The sequence below is a fragment of the Salvia miltiorrhiza genome, chromosome 5 (assembly GCF_028751815.1).
Source record: "Salvia miltiorrhiza cultivar Shanhuang (shh) chromosome 5, IMPLAD_Smil_shh, whole genome shotgun sequence".
NCBI lineage: Eukaryota > Viridiplantae > Streptophyta > Magnoliopsida > Lamiales > Lamiaceae > Salvia > Salvia miltiorrhiza.
Window position 1 is genome coordinate 47204804 of NC_080391.1, and position 26503 is coordinate 47231306.

A 26503-nucleotide genomic window follows, 5' to 3' on the forward strand; every position below is an offset into this window, starting at 1 on the left:
TAGATTTAATTAGAAGATAGGTTTAATTTGGTGTAGATTAGTTGATTAATTATAGAGTTTAATTTGGTGTAATTTTTACCAAAAAAGGAAAGTAGCCAACTTTAGTGGGACGCCCAAAAAGGAAATGTGGCCAACTTTAATGGGACGGAGGGAGTATAACATATTTTTTTTCCACTATCAATATACTTTACCACTTTTCCTTAAAACACGTGCCGTCCCCAAAGAGGAACTTATTTTGGGAACGGAGGGAGTAGTAATTGAATATTTTTGGAAAGGCAAGGCAATATCTTTTGTCATAATAATCTTGTAACGAACGATCCCGACTATCTTTTGGCATTCGGACAGCTACATGCTCACGCTCGGATTTTGTAAAGAATCTTTTGGACACATTCAGATGAGAAGTATGTATCTTAACATTTGCTTTGTTGAGCTCCAACTATTCCTTTTATCACATCGAACTCGAAGTAGTTCTCTGATCAATTGCTTTCTCCTGCTGGGCTTCAGCAACGACGTTCAATAGGCGTGGTCCGTTGAAGGAAACTTGGGGAGACATTTTCATCTGATAGATTTCAAAAATGTGTCATTCTAATATGGAAATTAACCATCAGTAAATGACAACTTGTTCTACGTGTTCCAGGATGAAAATCTGATGAGCAGAAATTAAGCTGTTATAGTCATCTAGTGAATCCCAAGTCATCCAACTACATTGAAAGCTTATAGCATGAATCTCAAAAAGCAACTAGTCTTCCACCACCATACAAAAGGAAAGCCATAACTCCTAAAAGGCAAGACAAAGGCTGTGGGAAAATCCAAGATTGGTGAGAAAAGGAGCCAATTAAGGCCTTTACCCAGATTATGTGATCATATCACAGTCGAGATTAGTTTATAAGAGCATCCACAATGGTGGGTGCGATGGCCGGATCGAACCCGGCCTATCGCACCCACCACCATTGCCGCTCCCGGGTGCGATGGAGGGGAGGCGTGCGTTCGCACTCGACGAATGTGGGAGCGAAGGAGGGGGCGTGTAAACACGCGCCCCTTTCCGAAATTAAAAAAAAAAAAAAATTAATTTTAACGGTCAAATGACCGTTGCCTTCAACGGTCTTCGGCCGATTTTTTTTGTTTTTTTTTTTGTTTTTTTTTCTTTTTCACCTATATATATCCCCTTCAATCACAAACACAATTCATCCAACAATTCTCTTCAACTCCTAAAAAATGTCTTCATCCACCAATTCTTCCAACAATAATTCTTCCTCAAATTCTTCATCCGAAGAAGAAGTTCATGTTGATCCCGCACAACTTCCTCCTCTTCCCGATCCTACTCAAGCCCCCGATTTATTTTTTATGAGATGTGCTGTGAATTTTATGCAAGTAGCAAGTTCATATCGGTTCGATCCACCTCCACAACGCCCGGCGAAAAAGCGGGCAGTGGTTCGTCGTGACCGTGAAGGTGGAGCCGAGCGCCTCCATCGCGATTATTTCGCCGTCGAGCCTGTTTATGGGCCACAATTCTTTCGCCGTCGATTTCGCATGAGCCGGGAGTTGTTTCTACGCATTGTCAATGCGCTAGAAGTCGATCCTTACTTCCAACAACGTCCGGATGCTGTTGGCCGGGTGGGCTTCTCCCCGATCCAGAAGTGCACTGCCGCTATTCGACAATTGGCATACGGAAATTCTGCTGATTGTTGTGATGAATATCTCCGTATAGGAGAGACGACGGCGTTGGAATGCTTGAAGAAATTCTGCAAGGCCGTCGTTCGTATCTTTGGCGGCACGTATTTGAGGCGGCCAACAACTGCCGATGTGCAACGCATCACTGCAATGCACGAAGCCCGCCATGGGTTCCCGGGAATGTTGGGGAGCCTAGACTACATGCATTGGGGATGGAAGAATTGCCCCGTTGCTTGGCACGGCGCCTACACTCGAGGGGATCAAGGCGAGCCAACAATTATATTAGAGGCCGTTGCTTCACAAGATTTATGGATCTGGCATGCATTCTTTGGAGTCGCTGGGTCCAACAACGACATCAACGTGCTCCACCAGTCCACGCTATTCAACGATGTTTTAGCGGGGCATGCAGCGGCTGTGCACTTCCTCGCCAACAATTCTCACCACACTCGAGGATACTACTTAACAGACGGCATCTATCCGGACTGGCCGGTGTTCGTGAAGAGCTTCCAGTTTCTTAACGATGAGAAGAAGCGGGGGTTCAAGGTGATGCAAGAAGCTGCAAGGAAGGATGTGGAACGAGCTTTCGGTGTTCTTCAGGCTCGGTGGGGTATAATTAAGGGACCGTCACGTTTGTGGAAGTCGGAGCAAATGAGTTCGATCATGTTTGCATGCATCATATTGCACAACATGATCATTGAGGAAGAAGGTGGAAATGCAAGTAATTTCGATGGTGACGACGGCGAGGGACCAAGTTCTACTCCTCAAACACGATTCAATTCCGGAGCACCACCGGAGTTCGCCGCCTATTTGGCACGGAATGCAAGCTTGAAGGATGCACGATTGCATATACGCCTCCGCGACGATTTGGTTGAGCATATATGGGCACGCTTTGGTCCGGTTGTGTAGTGACCCGCTCTTTTATATATATATTAAATCCAGTAATGCGTGTTTATTATTTTTCATCAGTGAATGAAAACGGTTTTTATCCTAATATGAATTCAGCTTATGATCCTGAATTTATATTGTTAAAGCAGTTAATGATATTATTTCAGAGTTATAACTGACTTAGCAAAGTCACGTTATTTATTTAAGCAAGATGAAATTAGATTTTATCTTTATTCAAGTCGTGATTTATTTCTGACTCGTGAGTTAATTAAATCTGCGGATTTAATTTAAATATTAGAACAACAAACGAATTAAATCTACGGATTTAATTTAGATTCATTTTATAATTTATCGATTTAAGCGAGAAATCACATGTCGAAATACGAGATTTATTTAAATAAACAGTATCAAGCATATACGAGCACACGATCCATCTTACAGTTACAGAATCACCGAGACAGAGAAAATACATCAATAATTCTCCTCTACATTTTTTTTTCCTTTCTTTTTCTTCTCTTTTTCTTTCCATTAATTTTGTTCCCCACTCCATTTTACCACTAAATCTACTTTTTGACTTTCACCACCATTTTCCCCACCACTTTCACCACCAACTCAATTATGCAACAACACATATTGTTCCAGCCATCAAGTCTTTTCTTCCCTCACCAAAACGTGTAGAAGAAGTTGAGAAAGGGAGAGAGAGTTTCCTCCAACTCCAAATTGTAACTTGAAGAGGTATATACTAAGCTTCTTTATTTTGAATTCAGTTGCATATCATCCAAACGGTTCCCAAAAATTCTCAAATTAATTGTGTATCATCTTTCATACATTTTCTATATTTTGGTAAAATTTCAGAATATTTAGAGCTCGCATGATTTATTTATGAATTTGTAAACATCACTGCCCATCTGGAATACATTTTTGGTAAACAATCTTTGGGAGATCATAAGTAAAGTTTCAATCGGTGAAAACCTTTGAAACTTGAATATGTCACTCTAGACTCCGGTATCTTTCTTTTGACATCGGCCTCACCATTTTTGAGTAAGGGAAACAACCGGTATAAATTCTTGAAATCTAGTTCTTATTCCATGTACCATCCAGTAGATTTTACAAACCTACGACTTTGAGGTGGAAAAGGCCGACTTAAATATTTGATTCTCAAGCCTATCTTTCTACTGAATATTCACTGACATGTTGGGAACTTACTTGTTCAGTTTTAGAATTTTTGGTGAAGCTTAAAGTGGTTTTTCCGATTTATGTTCTGAATCTGCCAAACTTGAACTCTTTTTGTGCACTGAACTTTAGATAGTCATATCTTCTAAACCATGAAGGTTCTTAGAGTAAATCCAACTGGAGAGTGTTATGATCTCTCCCTAGTTTCCAGATTGACCTTTGGGGTTCCCAGTGGAGTTTTGTAAAGGGAGATATGAATTTTTAAAGAAAGCCCACTGACTTGGTTGTAATCTGGAAATATGAAATTTACAGATTTTTGCTTGTTAAATACCCATCTTTGAGAGGGCATATCTTGCTCGTTTGAATTGTTTTTCATTCGATTCAAATTGGAGAATGATCCTTGAAATGTCTAGTTTCCAGAATGTCTTTTGGAGCCTCATTTGGAGATCCGAGGTAGATTTGGTGTCTGTTGTAAAACAACCCCTTAAGAGCTCAAGTTGTTGAATTATTTTCTATGTATCAAAGTTTATTTTAAAGGATGTTTCGTGAAAGATTTAGTATATGTGCGTAACAAGTTTGGGACTATTTATTTTAAATGAGGTCCGTTCTTTATTTAAATTAGGATGGACTTATAATGAATATTTTTGGGATTAAACTATTATTTCTTGATTTATATAAATTATTTTTAAGGACTTATAAATATGAATTTCGTAGGCCTACTGACCTACTGTGATCGACGGTTTTTCGATGTCTAACAGCTTTGAAAATTTTATAGCAAGTCCCTACATGAGTCTTGAGTACCCTGGTAAAATTTCAAGCCATTCCAACTTCGTATGATACTTCTTTAAAATGCAAAACCTAAACTGCACATTACTACTGAGAATTTCAGAGAACAGAGAAAAGAGTCATTTATTTCAGTAGCTTCCTGGGTGATCTAGCTTTCCAAATTTTTATGGTATTAACCTTATTGTGTTATTTAGATATCCACCAAAGTTGAGCCCAGTTTGACAACGTTTACTATTTTTCAAAAATACAAGTTTTCGATTGTTCAAAACTGCCGAACATGGTAGATCGTGGTAAAAACGTCATATCTCTCAAACCACTTGGAGTTTTCGACTCTATTTTTTTTTATGAAACTAGACTCGAAGATCTTTCTTTCGGTATGAGTCTCGAGTCCAGGAGATGTCGGAGTCAGAACAGATTAAATTTTGAAGTTGAGTCAGTGTAAATTTACTATTTTTCAAAAATACAAGTTTTCGATTGTTCAAAACTGCCGAACATGGTAGATCGTGGTAAAAACGTCATATCTCTCAAACCACTTGGAGTTTTCGACTCTATTTTTTTTTTATGAAACTAGACTCGAAGATCTTTCTTTCGGTATGAGTCTCGAGTCCAGGAGATGTCGGAGTCAGAACAGATTAAATTTTGAAGTTGAGTCAGTGTAAAAGCAGAGCATGTTTTGATGATGTTTGATTGTGATTCTTATGTGCCTTATGTTGAGCCTTTTTATTTTATTTTATTTTTTTTTAATTTTATAACATTACTTGTTCTTATTTATTAAGCCCGATTAATTATGAGATTATAAAGCGAATAAGTTGAAGTATTTATTTTCTATTGACTACGAGGAACGGGGTTTATTTAATTGACGGATTAGAACACCCGATGAGAACGGATTGATTATGATAATCTATCCGACCTCATGTGACGAGCCTTATTTAAATTATTTTATTTCGACAATTAGGATTTATAATAGAATTTCCCAGATTATTATCTCAGAATAATAATTATCGGAATATGAGTCATGCATAGTTAAATTACGCATTCTCATTAATTGAGGATTTTATTCGAGCAGTATCTTATTTATATTCTCGTAATAAAGGTCAAACACGAGATTAATAATCAGTCAAGGAGCTACTGTACCACAGAAAATTTCTATCAGGTGGGCATTACTTTCATATATATCAAATGAGTTTAAATGTTACGTTCAAGCAAGTTATTTCATGACTAAATTAATTGAAGTTATTTCAAATATTGTCTTGCCATAAAATGTTTTAATTTCAGTATGATATCTATCTGATGTGGCTTTTATCATGTAATCGAATTCGGGTCTTGAGCAGTTGATAGCTATCCTGCCAGGACTAGTGTACACCAGTGACCGTGAGTCATCTAGCGGGTTGGCCGGTCAAGTGACCGTGAGAGGTGGCCACCTCTCCGGCACACAATTCCAGATATGATAGATTACAGAACTTAGACTGCAGTCGAACTTTAAGAATCACAAATGAATTTAGTAAGCTTGGGCCTTTTAGCGAAAAACTCCCTTGCTGTACTGTTTATGATGGCATGACAATTTACAGTTTTGAAGCATGTATTTTTATAATTAGGCATACGTGTCCACTGAGTACTTTTGTACTCAAGCCCTGCATATATTTCTAAATGTGCAGGTTGAGCAGCTGCCGATGGTGATGAAGTGACGAGCGGGACTCTTTTGTCTTATTATGTATTAATGAACTCTAGGGTTACATGTCTTCATACATGTAATCAGAACCTTATTCCGCTGCGTACTCAGAAGTTTTATGTTATTTTGGATAAGTCGGAGTTATCCGAACTTGTTAGTTAGTTGAGTCTATACGACAAAAACTCTGTTATATTATAGATATCCATGTTGTTAACAATGATGAAATACGATCCTTTCTTGTTTGATTATTCCCCTTTCTACCCCGCTTCTAATCTCCCTCCATTAGCCACGATTTCCCGGCTTAATTATCCTTAATTAGGACCGGTCGTGACAGAGTGGTATCAGAGCAGTTTATTTGCTCTGAACCCTAGAGTTAACCAATTTTTCTAGTATGATCACTAGTATGAAAGAGTCAGTCGACAAAAGCTCAGCACTTCATCACATCGTCATGCTCAGCAAGAAAGAATGTGGTAATGATTTTAAAACATTGAGAAGTTCACGTTTTATATGAATGTACTGATGCTTACATTCAAGTTTATGCATTATTGATTGATTAGATATCTCAATGAACTTAGATGCGTTAAGAATGCATGATCACTGTTACGAAAAGAACAATAGAAGCTAGGAACTCAGTCATATTTCACTATAGCCATGGTGAAGAGCTAAGAAAGAGGAAGAGAATCCAATGAAAGCAGTGCAAGCAGAGTGCCACGCACGAATCACTGAAGCAGGCATAGTTCTTCATTCAGATTGTTCACGCGAAACGGAACACCTAATCGACTATTGCCTTCGATGATAGTTTAAGTATAATATTGATTATAAGTGATGAGTGCGACTGATGTAATCAGTTAGCTAATTCCTAATAAGCTGAGACTCGCTTCTAGCCTCGATTATCACTAGCTATGGCTTGAGGATAACCTTCATGATTCATGTATGAACTTCAGAGTTAGACTTACGAGGGGTCAAAATGCTTTGTATATGATGTTATAATATTACGATTAAAGCTATCAGCTTATAGTTTCAGATATTCGGAACTATTCTACTTACAGTACCTATCGCAATAGATAAGGACATGACTGAGAATCCCTATTGATTACGATCACTTACTACGAATTAGAAAGACGAGATGTGATATGGGTACTAGTAGTTACTAACCATTATGATTGATCATAAAAGTTTACGCAAGTGTGTAAGACGAGAGAAGTTCTCGAAGATGGTTTAGAGTTTAATAATAGCTAGAAGCGCCGACAGTGGATCAATGCTGAAACAAAAGAATTAAGATTCTAATGAGACCCTAAGGATATACTCAAGATAAATATATATACCTTAACCTATCGAGGACGTCGCCTCAGTTAGAACGTCTTGGATTATGCATTTAGTCTGGTAACCTCAATGAGAGCATTGACTAAGGTCATTCCATGACTTAGCATTACACATGGTGACACATACCCTATAAAGGTGCTCAGATGAGTAAAAGCTATTTCCTTATTGAATGCGTGATGATTCAGAAGGTCTTTTGCAATAACACGGAAGAGTGCTTCAAATTATATGGTTGCATTTCAAGAGCTATGTGAAGGAACACTAAGTACTAGAAGTACTACAGTAAGATCATATAGAGGAACATTGTTGAATAAGGTCAAGCCTACCTTATTTCACCTATAAAAGATGTTTAAGGATTGCATTAAACTAGGAGGCAGACTCCAAGTTTGAGAAGCTCTAGAATATTCTCAAGGACATGTTCAAGATATTAAGAAGAAAGTAGTGATTTTAGACCAAATATACCTTTTGCAGCCAAGGAATAAGAGTTGCCAAGTTCGGAAAAGTATTTCCGAGTGACTGAGAAGTAGTTATGTCGGGCCTGGCCAGTCCACATGGCCAAAATCTCAGTAGTCGTCATATATGGGTCTTTAAACCTATATATTTTAAACCTTCATCTGAAAAGCCAAACGGGTTCAGACTATTAGGTCATTTCGTTTCGACCTTTCAGTCAATTCATTTCTACCCTATGGTTATTCATTTTCAATTATTTGGCAAATTATTGAAACACTTTGCCTAATTGCCATTTGTGATTTGAATCATTGCGATATACTAGCTATTGGTAGATTTTCTGTGACCAAGGACAAGCAGATACTCATCAGATTAAATCAGTCAAACACGTATGCTTCAACCCAAGGGTCAAGCACGTAATGCATACAGACAATCTCTTGTGCATTTAGTAGGACCTTATTTGTGTATTTCAAAAACAATGATCATTTCGATGCTTTTGTATGCCCCTATGTTGGCTTAGTTATTTTGACTAGTATTAGTACGGAAACGCTGGTTAATAGGGCATTTTGGAACTGAGATCTTTCATGATGAATTTGCAAGATAGCCAGTTCATCATGTATAATGCTTAAATAGATCACCATATTTAGATTCAAATGTTGATGAAATAGTCCTCATTGATACTAATTTCCCATGTCTATGTAGCGACCCTATCAGTCTTTCGCGGCAAGTCGAACCGCTATGTTTTATTTATATGTTCGCTTAAGTTTTAGCAGGAGCAGAACTCGATGAGTTAAGGAGTAACTATAGAAACGATAGTATGTCCTTATTGCATTTTAATGCGCTGATAACTTGTGTTTTTACTCATTAGAATGCCACCAAGACGAGGGCGTCCGAGAGGAGGGGGAAGGATTCCCCGTAATGATGAGAGAGGCCCAGAAGCAGGGCCAGAACCTGAATTAGTTCAACCACCTGTTCAGCCAGAACGGCGGAGTGAGGAATTATTCTTGCGACAGAACCCACCTACCTTCAACGGGACAGGAGACCCGGCAGAAGCTGAGACTTGGGTTCGCGCTATTGAACGCATTTTCAACTTCCTGCGTTGCACCGACCAAGAACGCCTGACTTGTATGTCCTTTCAGTTGACTGGGTCAGCTGATTTCTGGTGGGAAGCAAGGATGAAAACGATGACAGCAGAGCAGTTAGAAAACCTGACTTGGGAACAATTCAAAGCCGGTATATATGACAAGTATATACCCAAGAGCTACCGCAAGAAAAAGGAGGCTGAATTTTACAATCTGAAACAAGGAAAGATGTCGGTAACTCAATACGACAGGATGTTCTGCGATATGTCTAGATATGCGCCGGAACAAGTTGACACAGATGAGAAGATGGCTGAAAAGTTTTGTGCCGGTCTGAGGCACGAGATTAGGATGGCTTTGGCAAGCCACGAAGGATTGTCTTACACTGAGTCGCTCAGCCGAGCGTTAGACATTGAGGCAGCCATGCCAGGAGAAAGACTTGCAATTATACCTGCGCCAGCACCTCCACATGATCAAAATCATAATCAGAATTTCAAAGGAAAGAGGAGATGGGACAACAGTAACCCGAACCAAGGCGAGAAGAGGCCATGGCAGGGATGGGTCTTCCAGTCACAAGGTTATGGAAGCCAGGGCGCACCGAAACAGATGGGAAATAACCAACAAAGAGCCCCACATTGTCCCAAATGTAACAAAAGTCATATGGGAATTTGTAAGGCCGGCAGTGATAGTTGCTATATCTGCAACCAGAAGGGGCACTATGCAAATCGGTGCCCGAATAAGCAACATGGAACGATTTTAAGGCCAAACCCACCTATCCAGGCTTCGCATCTGCGAGCAATCCAAGCTCTGCCCCAACCATACCCAAGGCAGCAACCACAGTATCAGCAGCCACAGCAGCACCAACAGCTACAGTACCAACCACAACCTCAACAACCATATCAGCAACAGGCCCGCCAACAACAGCAGCGACAACAGAAACAACATGAAAAACCTCGTCATGCTAGAGCCTATGCTATGAGGCAGAAACAGCCCGAAAACAACCAGGGAAATCTGGCAGGTATGGGCATGCTACTCAATACTCCTGTTGTACTTCTATTTGATACGGGCGCATCGCATACTTTCATTTCAAGTACATGTGTCGACACCTTAAAACTTAAAATGGAAAGAGCTGATCAGGAGTTGAGTATATCATCACCTATAGGAGGGATGACGACAGTAGACCATGTGTGCTTGAACCTAGAACTGAACATAGGGTCACTCAAGATTGTAGTGAACAGCTCGTATGTTATACCGATGGGAGATGTGGACATAATCCTAGGAATGGACTGGCTAGCCGAGAACTATGCCACCATCCTTTGTAACGAAAGACGGATATCATTCCGATCCCCAGGAAGGGAGCCGTCACATTTCCACGGAATTAGTATGGGAAGAAGAAAGATGATCATCTCCGCCCTCCAAGCAACGAAAATGATGAATAAGGGATACCCAGCTTACCTCGTATACTTGCACGGAGAACTGGGAACTGAAAGGAGCATAGAAGATGTAGCAATTGTACGGGACTTTTCAGATGTATTTCCAGAGATTCTGCCAGGGCCACCACCGGACAGACCAATTGAGTTTACCATTGATTTGGAGCCCGGGGCAGCTCCCATTTCGAAGGCACCATACCGAATGGCTCCTAAAGAGTTGGAAGAACTCAAGATACAACTGCAAGAACTTTTGGAACTTGGATTCATTAGACCAAGTGTATCACCTTGGGGTGCACCCGTACTTTTCGTGAAGAAAAAGGAAGGCACATTGCGAATGTGCATAAACTATAGGGAACTGAACAAAGTGACACTGAAGAACAAATATCCTTTACCAAGGATAGATGACCTCTTCGACCAGCTCAAGGGAGCAAGCGTGTTCTCAAAGATTGATTTGCGGTCTGGTTATCACCAGCTGAAGATTCGACCAGAAGACGTACCTAAGACAGCATTTCGAACTAGGTATGGTCACTACGAATTTGTAGTTGTGCCATTCGGGCTAACCAATGCGCCAGCTGTGTTCATGGACCTCATGAATCGAGTATTCCATCCGTACTTAGACAAATTTGTCTTGGTATTCATAGATGACATTCTGATCTACTCGAAGAACGAGAAAGACCATGAGGAACATCTGAGAATTGTCCTAGAAACGTTGAGGACGGAGCGCCTTTATGCCAAATTCAGCAAGTGCGAGTTTTGGCTCAGCGAAGTCACGTTTTTAGGACATATTGTGTCATCAGAAGGGATTAAAGTGGACCCTGAGAAAGTGCAAGCGGTGCGCGAATGGAGATCGCCTACTAACCCTAATGAGATAAGAAGTTTCTTAGGATTTGCAGGTTACTATCGGAGGTTTATAGAAGGATTTTCCAAAATTGCAAGGCCAATGACGCAACTACTCAGGAAGGGAATAAAATTTTCTTGGACAGAGGAGTGCGAGAAGAGCTTCCAAGAACTCAAGAAAAAGTTAACTACGGCACCAGTGTTAGCCGTCCCAACAGCTGACAAGGAATACGTGATCTACACAGACGCGTCCAAAAATGGACTTGGTTGCGTGCTGATGCAAGAAGGAAGAGTGATAGCATATGCGTCGCGACAGCTTAGACCACATGAACTGAACTATCCGACCCATGATCTAGAATTGGCTGCAGTGGTACACGCACTGAAGATTTGGAGACATCGCCTATATGGAGTTAGGTGCGAGATATTTACGGACCACAAAAGCCTGAAATACTTTTTCGAGCAAAAGGACCTTAATATGAGACAAAGGAGATGGCTCGAACTAGTGAAAGATTATGACTGTGGTATTAACTACCACCCAAGCAAGGCCAACGTAGTGGCTGATGCATTGAGTCGTAAGACTCAATCTAAATTGGGATCTCTCATCACTCGAGAGATGGAGCTCATAAGAGAATTTGGTAGAATGAGCATAGAAGTGGTCAAACCACCAGGAACGATAGCAAGCGTTGTGGCAACGGTACCTAACTTGAGAAAGACGATAATAGAAGCACAAAAAAAAGGACGATAAAATGGAAAAGCTTCGAGAAGCAATAAGGAAAGGAGACCTCAAGAACTATAGGGAAGCATCAGATAACGCTATTTTCTTCGAGGAAAGAATATGTATTCCCCACGACGAGGAGCTTAAAGATAAAATCATGAGTGAAGCTCACGATACCCCTTATACTGCCCACCCAGGCAGCACTAAGATGTACCAAGATCTGAAGAAGTATTTTTGGTGGGAGGGCATGAAACGAGACATAGCATCATTTGTAGAGAGATGCCTAGGATGCCAGCAAGTGAAGGCTTTACACCAAAGGCCATATGGAAAGTTGCAACCTTTAGAAATTCCAGAATGGAAGTGGGAGCACATAGTAATGGATTTTGTGACCAGTTTGCCCAAGACAAGGAAAGGAAACACTGCCATTTGGGTAATAGTGGATCGACTCACGAAGTGCGCTCATTTTATACCAATACCGATCGTACACGGGTCAGACAAGCTAGCTCAGTTGTATGTTCGAGAGATTGTACGCTTACACGGCATGCCCGTGTCAATCACTTCAGACCGAAACTCAAAATTTACTTCTAGATTTTAGATGAACTTACAGAAGGAGTTAGGCACGAGGCTAAATTTCAGCACCGCCTTCCACCCGTAGACAGATGGGCAGTCGGAAAGGACAATTCAGACTCTCGAAGACATGTTGAGAACAATGGTGTTAGACAGAAGTGGAAGTTGGGAATCAGTGTTGCCACTGATTGAGTTTGCCTACAACAATAGCTACCAGGCGACCATTGACATGGCACCTTACGAGGCGTTGTATGGAAGAAAATGCAGATCACCACTTTACATGCATCATATTGCACAACATGATCATTGAGGAAGAAGGTGGAAATGCAAGTAATTTCGATGGTGACGACGGCGAGGGACCAAGTTCTACTCCTCAAACACAATTCAATTCCGGAGCACCACCGGAGTTCGCCGCCTATTTGGCACGGAATGCAAGCTTGAAGGATGCACGATTGCATATACGCCTCCGCGACGATTTGGTTGAGCATATATGGGCACGCTTTGGTCCGGTTGTGTAGTGACCCGCTCTTTTATATATATATTAAATCCAGTAATGCGTGTTTATTATTTTTCATCAGTGAATGAAAACGGTTTTTATCCTAATATGAATTCAGCTTATGATCCTGAATTTATATTGTTAAAGCAGTTAATGATATTATTTCAGAGTTATAACTGACTTAGCAAAGTCACGTTATTTATTTAAGCAAGATGAAATTAGATTTTATCTTTATTCAAGTCGTGATTTATTTCTGACTCGTGAGTTAATTAAATCTGCGGATTTAATTTAAATATTAGAACAACAAACGAATTAAATCTACGGATTTAATTTAGATTCATTTTATAATTTATCGATTTAAGCGAGAAATCACATGTCGAAATACGAGATTTATTTAAATAAACAGTATCAAGCATATACGAGCACACGATCCATCTTACAGTTACAGAATCACCGAGACAGAGAAAATACATCAATAATTCTCCTCTACATTTTTTTTTTCCTTTCTTTTTCTTCTCTTTTTCTTTCCATTAATTTTGTTCCCCACTCCATTTTACCACTAAATCTACTTTTTGACTTTCACCACCATTTTCCCCACCACTTTCACCACCAACTCAATTATGCAACAACACATATTGTTCCAGCCATCAAGTCTTTTCTTCCCTCACCAAAACGTGTAGAAGAAGTTGAGAAAGGGAGAGAGAGTTTCCTCCAACTCCAAATTGTAACTTGAAGAGGTATATACTAAGCTTCTTTATTTTGAATTCAGTTGCATATCATCCAAACGGTTCCCAAAAATTCTCAAATTAATTGTGTATCATCTTTCATACATTTTCTATATTTTGGTAAAATTTCAGAATATTTAGAGCTCGCATGATTTATTTATGAATTTGTAAACATCACTGCCCATCTGGAATACATTTTTGGTAAACAATCTTTGGGAGATCATAAGTAAAGTTTCAATCGGTGAAAACCTTTGAAACTTGAATATGTCACTCTAGACTCCGGTATCTTTCTTTTGACATCGGCCTCACCATTTTTGAGTAAGGGAAACAACCGGTATAAATTCTTGAAATCTAGTTCTTATTCCATGTACCATCCAGTAGATTTTACAAACCTACGACTTTGAGGTGGAAAAGGCCGACTTAAATATTTGATTCTCAAGCCTATCTTTCTACTGAATATTCACTGACATGTTGGGAACTTACTTGTTCAGTTTTAGAATTTTTGGTGAAGCTTAAAGTGGTTTTTCCGATTTATGTTCTGAATCTGCCAAACTTGAACTCTTTTTGTGCACTGAACTTTAGATAGTCATATCTTCTAAACCATGAAGGTTCTTAGAGTAAATCCAACTGGAGAGTGTTATGATCTCTCCCTAGTTTCCAGATTGACCTTTGGGGTTCCCAGTGGAGTTTTGTAAAGGGAGATATGAATTTTTAAAGAAAGCCCACTGACTTGGTTGTAATCTGGAAATATGAAATTTACAGATTTTTGCTTGTTAAATACCCATCTTTGAGAGGGCATATCTTGCTCGTTTGAATTGTTTTTCATTCGATTCAAATTGGAGAATGATCCTTGAAATGTCTAGTTTCCAGAATGTCTTTTGGAGCCTCATTTGGAGATCCGAGGTAGATTTGGTGTCTGTTGTAAAACAACCCCTTAAGAGCTCAAGTTGTTGAATTATTTTCTATGTATCAAAGTTTATTTTGAAGGATGTTTCGTGAAAGATTTAGTATATGTGCGTAACAAGTTTGGGACTATTTATTTTAAATGAGGTCCGTTCTTTATTTAAATTAGGATGGACTTATAATGAATATTTTTGGGATTAAACTATTATTTCTTGATTTATATAAATTATTTTTAAGGACTTATAAATATGAATTTCGTAGGCCTACTGACCTACTGTGATCGACGGGTTTTCGATGTCTAACAGCTTTGAAAATTTTATAGCAAGTCCCTACATGAGTCTTGAGTACCCTGGTAAAATTTCAAGCCATTCCAACTTCGTATGATACTTCTTTAAAATGCAAAACCTAAACTGCACATTACTACTGAGAATTTCAGAGAACAGAGAAAAGAGTCATTTATTTCAGTAGCTTCCTGGGTGATCTAGCTTTCCAAATTTTTATGGTATTAACCTTATTGTGTTATTTAGATATCCACCAAAGTTGAGCCCAGTTTGACAACGTTTACTATTTTTCAAAAATACAAGTTTTCGATTGTTCAAAACTGCCGAACATGGTAGATCGTGGTAAAAACGTCATATCTCTCAAACCACTTGGAGTTTTCGACTCTATTTTTTTTTATGAAACTAGACTCGAAGATCTTTCTTTCGGTATGAGTCTCGAGTCCAGGAGATGTCGGAGTCAGAACAGATTAAATTTTGAAGTTGAGTCAGTGTAAATTTACTATTTTTCAAAAATACAAGTTTTCGATTGTTCAAAACTGCCGAACATGGTAGATCGTGGTAAAAACGTCATATCTCTCAAACCACTTGGAGTTTTCGACTCTATTTTTTTTTTATGAAACTAGACTCGAAGATCTTTCTTTCGGTATGAGTCTCGAGTCCAGGAGATGTCGGAGTCAGAACAGATTAAATTTTGAAGTTGAGTCAGTGTAAAAGCAGAGCATGTTTTGATGATGTTTGATTGTGATTCTTATGTGCCTTATGTTGAGCCTTTTTATTTTATTTTATTTTTTTTTAATTTTATAACATTACTTGTTCTTATTTATTAAGCCCGATTAATTATGAGATTATAAAGCGAATAAGTTGAAGTATTTATTTTCTATTGACTACGAGGAACGGGGTTTATTTAATTGACGGATTAGAACACCCGATGAGAACGGATTGATTATGATAATCTATCCGACCTCATGTGACGAGCCTTATTTAAATTATTTTATTTCGACAATTAGGATTTATAATAGAATTTCCCAGATTATTATCTCAGAATAATAATTATCGGAATATGAGTCATGCATAGTTAAATTACGCATTCTCATTAATTGAGGATTTTATTCGAGCAGTATCTTATTTATATTCTCGTAATAAAGGTCAAACACGAGATTAATAATCAGTCAAGGAGCTACTGTACCACAGAAAATTTCTATCAGGTGGGCATTACTTTCATATATATCAAATGAGTTTAAATGTTACGTTCAAGCAAGTTATTTCATGACTAAATTAATTGAAGTTATTTCAAATATTGTCTTGCCATAAAATGTTTTAATTTCAGTATGATATCTATCTGATGTGGCTTTTATCATGTAATCGAATTCGGGTCTTGAGCAGTTGATAGCTATCCTGCCAGGACTAGTGTACACCAGTGACCGTGAGTCATCTAGCGGGTTGGCCGGTCAAGTGACCGTGAGAGGTGGCCACCTCTCCGGCACACAATTCCAGATATGATAGATTACAGAACTTAGACTGCAGTCGAACTTTAAGAATCACAAATGAATTTAGTAAGCTTGGGCCTTTTAGCGAAAAACTCCCTTGCTGTACTGTTTATGATGGCATGACAATTTACAGTTTTGAAGCATGTATTTTTATAATTAGGCATACGTGTCCACTGAGTACTTTTGTACTCAAGCCCTGCATATATTTCTAAATGTGCAGGTTGAGCAGCTGCCGATGGTGATGAAGTGACGAGCGGGACTCTTTTGTCTTATTATGTATTAATGAACTCTAGGGTTACATGTCTTCATACATGTAATCAGAACCTTATTCCGCTGCGTACTCAGAAGTTTTATGTTATTTTGGATAAGTCGGAGTTATCCGAACTTGTTAGTTATTTGAGTCTATACGACAAAAACTCTGTTATATTATAGATATCCATGTTGTTAACAATGATGAAATACGATCCTTTCTTGTTTGATTATTCCCCTTTCTACCCCGCTTCTAATCTCCCTCCATTAGCCACGATTTCCCGGCTTAATTATCCTTAATTAGGACCGGTCGTGACAGGTTGACCCGTAGTTCGACGGCTTTAAATTATTCGAAAATTGGATGTTTTAAATATTTGTTGTTTTTTTTTAATTTTATTTGTAATGTTTGGATTTTTAATTGAATGAATTTTATGTTGTTAAAATTGAAGTTGTTTAATTTAAATTGAAAAATGAATAAAAGTAAAGAGAAAATGAAATTAAAATCTATTGCACCCGGGTGGGTGCAATACCATTGTGGAAGTGGGTGCAATAGAAGTGGGACCCATGATATTGCACCCACTATGGGTGCAAGCATTGTGGATGCTCTAAGAACAATATCACTCATGTGTGCTGTGTTTTTAATTTTTCTTAACAAAAAAAAGTTAGCAAGAAAAAAGAATGATGGACGTGGACCCCAATTCCAATTCCAAAAAATTTAAGTGAGGGGCATATCCCGTAATATCAACCAATCTTTAGTGTCAGCAGTTACACTACAAATCTCTCTCCGCATCTCGCGTTGCCTCCAAAGCAGCGAACAAACAGTGCTAATCTATCTACTCCACACTCTCTCTCTAACTTTACATAATAAACTAATGCATATATGAATGAACACGTATAAACGACAGCTACTACTTCTCGTCTCAATCCCGGAAAATCTGCGCTATTAAACAGTTGGCAATGAATCGGCGGAACGATCCCAATCCGTTCGATCAGGGAGAACATGAAATCAATCCATTTTCGGTACCGCCTTCTGCGTTTCTCTATTCTCTTTCTTTGTGGTGTTTTTGACTGTTTGTGAGCAGGGATTCAATGCGGCTGTGCTATCTACTCTTTTTTCATTTTTAATAAAAGTTGGGATTATATGATGTAGATCCGGGAAGGGAACTAAGGGGTGTTTACATAATTACATTCGATATTGAAGTGAAGGGCTTTGTTTGCGGAATTTGCTATAGACCTACCACAAGAAGATGATGCGCTCTAAATCAGCTATTAGGACCAAAATTGTTTTGCTAGATTATTTTAGTTGACAACTAATATGTTTATGGCATGTATTCATGTTAAGAATAGGAATAATTAAGGATAACAGTAATTTGTTGTTTATAATTAGTTAATATATAAAGAATTCTTACGTCTATGCATAAATATAAATTTGTATTACCATCAGTCTTGTTCTATGTTGGCGCCCGATATGCCTTGAACTCATTGATGCAAGGCGGTAGTTGCTTTGAATTCGATTTGCGCTCCACGAATTGGTAGTCTAAGTTTGCACTAGCAGAAGAATTGGAATAGTACTTCCTCCGTCTATGATAAGTGTAGCACTTTGTGGATGACACAAGTTTTAATAAAAGTTTGGTAGATGTTTTTCTAATGGAGAAATCGTCCTACCATGTTGAATAATGAGTGGTTGGGGTTGAATTATAAGGATTGAGTGTAGGCCAAAGAGTGAATTTATGGTAAATAAGGAGTGGTTGTGAGGTAGATTATAACGGCTGAGTGCGGTGTTTATGTCCCAAAAAGGGAAGTGGTAGACTTTTCGTGGACACTGAATAAGGCAATTGTGCTAACTTATCGTGGACGGAGCGAGTATCTAATTGCAATTTAATCATTTGTGCTGATTTCGTGGAATCATATCTCCTAAAAGGACAAAAATACATATTGAGCTTATGGATCCATTTAAGTTGATTCAATTTCCCAATGCACTTGAGGGATAAAAATGTAATGAAGCCGGCTGACATGCATTGGCTACGACATGGCTTAAGAATGTTGTTCTCTAGATGGAGTATTGGGGTTTCACATTTTGTTTCATAATATGCACAAGGCAAAGACTAGTCATTTGGATAATGATGGCTGAGGGATTAATTGTGCATGTTAAAGGAATTAATTTAATTATAGTTCAGGTCTTAAATCAAAAATATTTTTAGTTTTTTTATTTGAAAAAAAAAAAACTTTTTAGTTGATAATACTTTATTGTGTAGATAGTTAATGAAAGATTTGGTCTGAAATTATGACATCAGTTTGTGCTGAGTAATTATTGTCCAAGAATAAGGAACTACTATTGTAATTTATTTACTAGTGTTTATCATAGTAAAATATTGTCAGATAGCTCAATAATCATATCCAAAGGTGTTTTTATGATGATTATCATAACACCCACTGCACATTGTCTACGGGATACCTTTTTTGGTTGGTAATAGACATGATGTTAATCTGAATGAATTGATGTAATCTATCTGTTCTCGCAGAATCTCTGTCCTATATTTTGCACATGATTCATGTTTAAAATAAATAGCAATGTGGCTGATGTGTGTGAAAACTTCCACTAAATTGCTGCTTTGCAGAATGGTAAAACAGCCACCGGATCAAAGTCACGCGTACCTCAAGTAATTGCTAATACACTGGGTTTTGGTCAAAAACACGATGCCAATGTGGATATACCATTAGATACCATCAATGTAATGAACCTAATAACTATTCTTGTAATATTTTGCAAGCTTGCTTATGAAACTATAATGTATGTACGTTTGTTTAAATTTTCAGGATTCAAAGAAGGAGAAAGAACTTGCTGCTTGGCAGGCAGATTTGAACCAGAGAGAAAGGGCAAGTTTTTCCTTGGGTTTTTAAGTTACTATGCATACAGTCCTTTATAGTGCTGTATATGTTCAACACTATGGCCAGATATATCTCCTGTTACTGTCCAACATCAAATCCACAAGCAATTCTACTCTAGCTCCTTAGAAGAGCAATCCATTTATATATACCTCTGCTGGGCTGTGATATTCTACTTTTTTCTGCTTTGTGCTTATAAATCTATGCTAGAAGGAATGACCATATTCACCAATGTTCATTGACGAGCTAGTAAATGGAAATAATTCTGAGTTCCTTTAATATGTTGAATTTTTGAAAATTAGACGTTTCTGACATCAGATGATGTTCATAGGCATTACATGCATAATACATTCATTTTTTTGTTGCTTTAATCTGTGTGATTCATGTTCGTATTGTTTTGGAATTTTTCTGTTTCTTCTAATCCACGTTTTATTAACTTTAGGAACTTAAACGCAGGGAAGATGCTGTGGCTGCAGGTAAGCTATGGGGTTAAGGCTAGTATTCTGTCCAGAATTATTTACTCTTGCCTTCTAGTTTCTAACCTTCAACAATTCTTTTGCCAGCCGGTGCTCCTGTGGATGATAGAAATTGGCCCCCATTTTTTCCCATTATTCACCATGATATAGCCAATGAAATACCAATTCATGCTCAGAGGTTACAGTATTTGGCCTTTGCAAGTTGGTTAGGTTTGTATCTGGTGCTTTCCTTCTCAAAAGCCTCGTAGGGCTGCATTTTCTGATTTATTTCTAATCCATCAAAAGACTGTATGTGAGTTGTTAAACTATAATTTGGGGTTGGTCCTATCTTCAGGGACTGAGTGCTTATTCTCTTGGTTTTGGAACAGGTATTGTCTTTTGCCTTGTGTTCAATGTCATTGCCATCATCGTTTGTTGGGTCAAGGGCGGCGGTAAGTTTCTTTTGCATTTGTTTAGATTTTTCATGCATCAAGGTTCCCACTGCTGTCAGTTTTAAATGAAACATGATTTACTGTCTTAGGGGTCAAGATATTCTTCCTTGCTATAATTTATGCTCTGCTTGGTTGCCCTCTTTCGTATGTGCTATGGTACAGGCCTTTGTATCGTGCCATGAGGTAAAATGAAATCTTCTTACAGTCTTTTCTTAGGACTCGTATGAGCTTGAAATTAACGTCAATCTCTATGACCTCCTTGTTCAGGACTGATAGTGCACTGAAATTTGGATGGTTTTTCATGTTGTATTTGGTATGTTTTATTTGTTATTGTTGATTGCTTTGCTATTTAATGCCAATAGCTTATCTACTCTTACCCCTTCAACACAATATCGTTGTGCAGCTCCATATTGGCTTTTGCATATTTGCTGCAATTGCACCTCCAATAGTCTTTCATGGAAAATCACTAACGTAATATTCTATCCTTTTACTTCTATTGCCTAGAGAAATTTTTTTTGCTTATTTAATCATGCAAGTGAATCAACGTTTGGTTTGATGGATGGGATAGTAAGATTGATAGGATTGAAAGATGATTAAATAATCAACCCTAACTGGGGTGATAAATAATAATCCAATTGCATGATTAGGATGCGAGCCTAGTTATCCATCATGGGTCGAATCATACAAACCAAACACTTGATTATGTTGAATTATTTTGTCAATTATGCATTATCACTCAAATCAAACGCCTCCTAAGCCTTAGTGTACTGATAAGAGTAAAGATGCAAAATAGTATAGTTCTATTACTTCTACTAATCAACACTTGCAATTCTATGTCCATGGTATCAGGGGCATCCTTGCTGCGATTGATGTCTTTTCTGACAATTCGTTGGCAGGGGTAAGTATTTTTCTATTGATGCTTGGGGTGTTAGCTTCCACTTAGTTAAAAATTATTTTGCATGGAGATCAATGTTGCTTTGATCACCTCATGACAGAGATTTCGACTTGTGTTCAACTACTAGAAGCTATGAGTATTGAGTTATGCTCCATTTTCATGCAGATTTTCTACTTGGTTGGATTTGCTTTATTCTGCTTGGAGTCACTTTTGAGCTTGTGGGTACTCCAGGTTAGAGAATTAATTACTGCATTTGCTTTATGATGTTTTTTTTGTTGTTGATTGTTATAATTTATGGTTAATTTTATCGTTTTTGCTAAAAAAATGTGGGAATATGTGTTGTATCACAGATTGAAAATGCGTTGTTCCTTCCCTGGTAGACAATGTTACATCTTCCTTCTATACTGCTATAATTTTACAATAATATAACAGCTGGACGACATAAATGTTAATTTATTAATAAAATTTTCAATATATAACACATACAAATGTATACATGTCCATGTATCATAATAATCATGACTTATTATTATTATATTTCGGGGATCGATGAAAATTTATTTTTGGATTTTCTACTATTAGCAGCATGTTTGGTTCTAGTCCCAAATGTATACATGTCTGATTTTCTACTATTTAGCAGCATTTTCTCAATAGCTATTGATTTCTTACTTTAGTATATAAATTATTGTATACTGACTTGGAATCTCTTTTGCAGAAAATATATGTCTATTTCAGGGGAAACAAATGATTATGAAAATGCTATATGGATGCTGACAAAAATTTGTAATTTGAGATTAGTCGCTCCCTCCCCCAAGTATATATTTTTCCTACTGTATTGACATTTTTTGTTTTCCGATTTTTTTTTTTTGATAAATTATTTATGTAAATAAAAAAATTTAAAAAATCGCACGACGATGAACTCGAACCCAAAACCTTAGATCTTGGGAATTTTTTTGGTTTCTGATTCTTCTTTTGTGAGATAGTGTGACACAGTGATTTAGTGCATAGAATTTGGTTTTTGTGCTGCAGTGCTGCTCCATTTTGTAACTAGTATGTCCTCCCGTGCGATGCACGGCGAGCATTGAAACTAAGAGACGCGTTTAAATAAATAAACATAAATATTAAACAAAATTAAAATATAATCATTTGTAAATATGTTTTACAAAATAAAATAATTCACATCAATTACTCAATAAAAATTCGAATTTGAAAACGTGAATTTCAACTTTATGATAATTATAGTATATTAAACTATTAAAAATATTTAATAATAGATAAATTAACATTAAAAATTAATTAATTCAAATAGTATATTTATTTATTTTATTAGATTAAAGAGTTCTAAAATGAACCCATATAATTTTCTACGCCTTAGTTGATTTTAAAAATATTTACAATTACAAATTATGTAAAATTCAAAATTGTATAACATTTAATCTTAGATTTTCAAATAGAACTAATATGAAATAAGTTATTAAACAATCCAAACATACGACGAAACATATGGTAACAATTAAGTGCACTATCTCTCTATAATGAAAAAATAAAATAACACAAAAATAAATTATTAATACCTGATAAAAAAAATTAAAACCTGAAAGTAGGGAAAAAATAAAGTAGAAACTCATAATAAGGAAATAGTGCAAATAATTCCAGTCTTGCATAATAAAATTTCCATAATCATGCTTCCATTATCACAAACACTCCAAGTAAATAACAAAAAGAAAACAAAATTGGAAATTGAACTTATTCAATAAAACTAACTTGTATAAAATAAGAGAGAGGAAATAGATGCACGCTCTTTTGAAATATAACTAAATTTTGGCGCAATTTTTTTTTGTTAAAAATTATATTTTCATTATATATATATATATAGATATATATTATATATATATATATATATTATTGGTGGAAATTTCTTTTTTATATTCACAATATATTTCAACATGTTTCATTATCATTCTATGAATTTAAGAGAGCATGGATGTTGTTTTTTTTTTTTTACATTTTACAATGTTTTTGAAATTAAGCTAGAAGAAAAATAAAAAAACAAATTTTCTCCCTAAGTGAAAAAGATTATTGGAAGATTTAGTGGAAGATCGTGGGTAAATATTGAGACGAAAAATTAGGAAGAGAGGTGGAAAGAAAAAGATAAAAATTGAACTTTCGGTATTAGTGAAAAAATTGGATATTGAAGCTGAACAAAGAAACATAATTTTTAAAAAATTAGCAGCAAAAAGTAGTTGTTAAATTTCACTTTTATATATTATATAGATTATAATCGACTTTGCCGCATAGTCCTCTGAAAAACTAGTCCTATAATTTATTATATCTTGGGTATGCTTCCGTCACCTACGGCCTTTAATTAACATTATACTATCTCTAAAAGAAATTACTCCAGTTTTTCTCTCCTCGTTGAGAGCCTTTGCTTTTCTCTCTGTTGAGAATCCTAGTTTTTCTTGCTTCTCTTTTGAGTTTCGTTCTTGTGTTTTCCATGGAAGACAAAATGGCCGGTCTCAATATTTCAAATGAAGATGATGAGTTGATTTTGAATGAAGAGATTACGGCGGATTCGAGTGTTGCCGTCGATCTTTGCTTGGTAGGTCGATTTATCACCGATCAACCTATTAATTTCAATCTTATGCGTAGTCGTTTGGCGAGCATCTGGAGGCCCGGGAATGGTGTTTTTATGAAAGATATTGGTCAAGGGAGATTCATTTTCCAGTTCTTCCACGAGCTTGATTTGGTTAGGGTTTATGATGGAGGTCCTGGGCTTTTGGAAACTTCCCGTTAATTCTCCATCGTCTTAAAAAGGGAGAGTTTCCTTTGAATGTCCCTCTTGATACTCTACCTTTCTGGGTTCAGATTCATGATCTTCCCGCTGGATTTCTTATGGAGGGCGTCGGTAAAATTCTTGGAAATTTTATTGGGACCTTTATGGAATATGATAGTTCAAATTCTTCAAGTGTTTGGAGGTAATACATGCGTGTTAGGGTTGGGATTCGTGTTATGGATCCACTCAAGCGTTTAAAGAAATTGAAACGGAAGGATGGATCGGCGTTTATCGTTAACTTTAAATATGAACGCCTAAATGTGTTTTGCTTCTTGTGTGGTCGTTTGGGTCATTCTGAGAGTTTCCGTGATCACATATTCAATGATGCTTTGCGAGATTCGAAACGTGAATGGGGAGTTTCGCTGAAAGCAGCCGATCGTCGTGGTTTGTCTCTTGCTGGTGACAAGTGGTTACGTGTTGATGACGGCGCAAACCCTAGCAAGGAGACGGCTGGTGCTAGGGTTTTGGCTGAGTCGCAAAATCTGGACCCTAAAAGGAAGTTGCCTGAAAATCAGGATATGGTTATTTCCGAATCTGATCTCTATAATTCGAGGGAACGAACTCCACCTTTCCAGGAGAGAATCGCTCTCCAGCATATCACTCATGCAGATGGTGGAAAAGAACTCATGCAGATCGATGGAAATTCTATGAATATTGTTGATGAACGTAAAAGACGTCGTGGACCTTCTTCTACGGTGACTGGCTCCTATCTCTCATCAGAGAGTTTTCCTGCAAGATTTTTCGGGGATGCTTATGATGATTCCTCCTCTCTATCGGCGGGCTCCGGCTACGGGGCCGGCCGGGCCCAATGAATAATTTAAGTTGGAACTGCAGGGGGATGGATCAGCCTCTTGCAGTTCCTGCTCTTCATGAACTCGTTCGAGTTCACCGACCTCAGTTTATTTTCTTATGCGAGACTCTTGCTCATCATCAACGCATGGAGGATATTCGTTTGCGTATTAATTATGAGGAGTTTTTTTCGGTGGATAGTATTGGCCGGAGTGGTGGTCTTTGTATGTTCTAGTGTTCTAATTCCTCTTGTTCGCTTATTGGTTTCTCTCACAACTATATTGATCTTCAAGTTAATGATGGAAGTGGTGTCTGGCGTCTAACTAGTTTTTATGGTTTCCCGGAGAGGCATCGTCGTCGGGATTCTTGGAATCTTCTACGTCGTCTTGCGGCGATTAACTCTCTTCCTTGGGTTATTATTGGCGACTTCAATGATCTCCTTGATCCAGGAGAAAAACGTGGTAATGCTAATCATCCAAACTGGCTTTTCTCTGGCTTTCGTTCGGCTACTATGGATTGTGGGATTTCTGATATCCCTATTCTTGGATACCAATCTTGGATACCAATTTACTTAGTCTCGGGGAAGGAGTATGGAAAATTTTGTGGAGGAAAGGTTGGATAGGGGGATGGCGAATTCGGATTGGAAGCGGTTGTTTCCCGAAGCCACTCTAACTTCGCTTACGGCTCCAATGTCAGATCACGTCCCGCTTCTGTTGATGTGTAAGGGTGGTTTATCTTTGTCTAATTCTCAAAGATTCAGGTTTGAAAATAAATGGTGCCTTGAGCCAAATCTTCCTAATGTGATTCGAGACTTTTGGTTGAATTTGCATGGGGTAACTGTCACAGATCGTCTCACGGCGATGTCAGAATCTTTATCTATCTGGGCTTTGTATAATTGTCGCAACTCTAATCGCTCTAAGAAAGATTTGCAGAATCAGATCTCTATTATCCAAGGTAAACGTGATTCGGGGTCTATCGCTAAATTGTTTAAAATTCGTAAGGAATTGGCTGATGTTTTGTTGCGTGAAGAAGTTCACTAGAAGCAACGTGCAAAACAATTTTGGCTCAAAGATGGAGATAGAAATACAAAATTCTTTCATGCAATGGCCTCCACTCGTCGGCAGAAAAATTCAATAAATAAACTCCAGAGGGAGGATGGGAGTTGGATGAGTTCTGTGGAGGAGGTTCGTCAGGTTGCTAAGAACTACTTTGAGAATTTATTCGATGACTCGAGTAGTACTATGGATTTTCATTATGCTCTAGACCGTCTACAGCCGTGTGTTGATGAAGTTCTGAATCAAGAGTTGACCAAACCGTTCCAGAAAGAAGAATTGCTACGACTATTTCTCAGATGCATCCGGATAAATCGCCAGGCCCGGATGGTTTTAACCCAATTTGTTTTCAAAAATTTTGGAACGTGATCGGTGATGATATTTTTTCTAGTTGTTCTCAGTGGCTTGCAGATGATTGCTT

General features: G+C 37.7%; 3 protein-coding genes and 1 long non-coding RNA gene across 5 annotated transcripts; all 4 read left to right on the top strand.

Moving 5' to 3' along the window:
• The first annotated feature begins 1365 nt into the window (after positions 1-1365).
• On the top strand, positions 1366-2577 carry LOC131026027 (uncharacterized). The gene is made up of 2 exons (XM_057955805.1): positions 1366-2278; positions 2378-2577. The coding sequence occupies exons 1-2, from the start codon at positions 1366-1368 to the stop codon at positions 2575-2577; spliced, it is 1113 nt and encodes a 370-aa protein (XP_057811788.1).
• A 10592-nt stretch (positions 2578-13169) lies between these two features.
• Positions 13170-16953, top strand: LOC131024606 (uncharacterized). Of its 2 annotated transcripts, XR_009101948.1 has the most exons (3): positions 13170-13812; positions 16130-16189; positions 16692-16953. It is a non-coding gene; the product is annotated as an uncharacterized LOC131024606 (long non-coding RNA). The 2 variants fall into 2 exon arrangements; XR_009101949.1 differs by lacking the exon at positions 13170-13812 and having other exon boundaries at positions 15593-16189.
• A 529-nt stretch (positions 16954-17482) lies between these two features.
• LOC131024607 (secretory carrier-associated membrane protein 4-like) lies at positions 17483-22436 on the top strand. The gene is made up of 12 exons (XM_057954116.1): positions 17483-17740; positions 19339-19452; positions 19538-19597; positions 20049-20082; positions 20170-20292; positions 20451-20513; positions 20603-20696; positions 20781-20826; positions 20917-20984; positions 21363-21411; positions 21574-21639; positions 22124-22436. The coding sequence occupies exons 1-12, from the start codon at positions 17678-17680 to the stop codon at positions 22154-22156; spliced, it is 813 nt and encodes a 270-aa protein (XP_057810099.1). The 5' UTR covers positions 17483-17677; the 3' UTR covers positions 22157-22436.
• Positions 22437-25656: 3220 nt separating this feature from the next.
• LOC131026028 (uncharacterized) lies at positions 25657-26070 on the top strand. Its single transcript, XM_057955806.1, has one exon. It carries the CDS (start codon positions 25657-25659, stop codon positions 26068-26070), a length of 414 nt encoding a protein of 137 aa, XP_057811789.1.
• Positions 26071-26503: the final 433 nt, after the last annotated feature.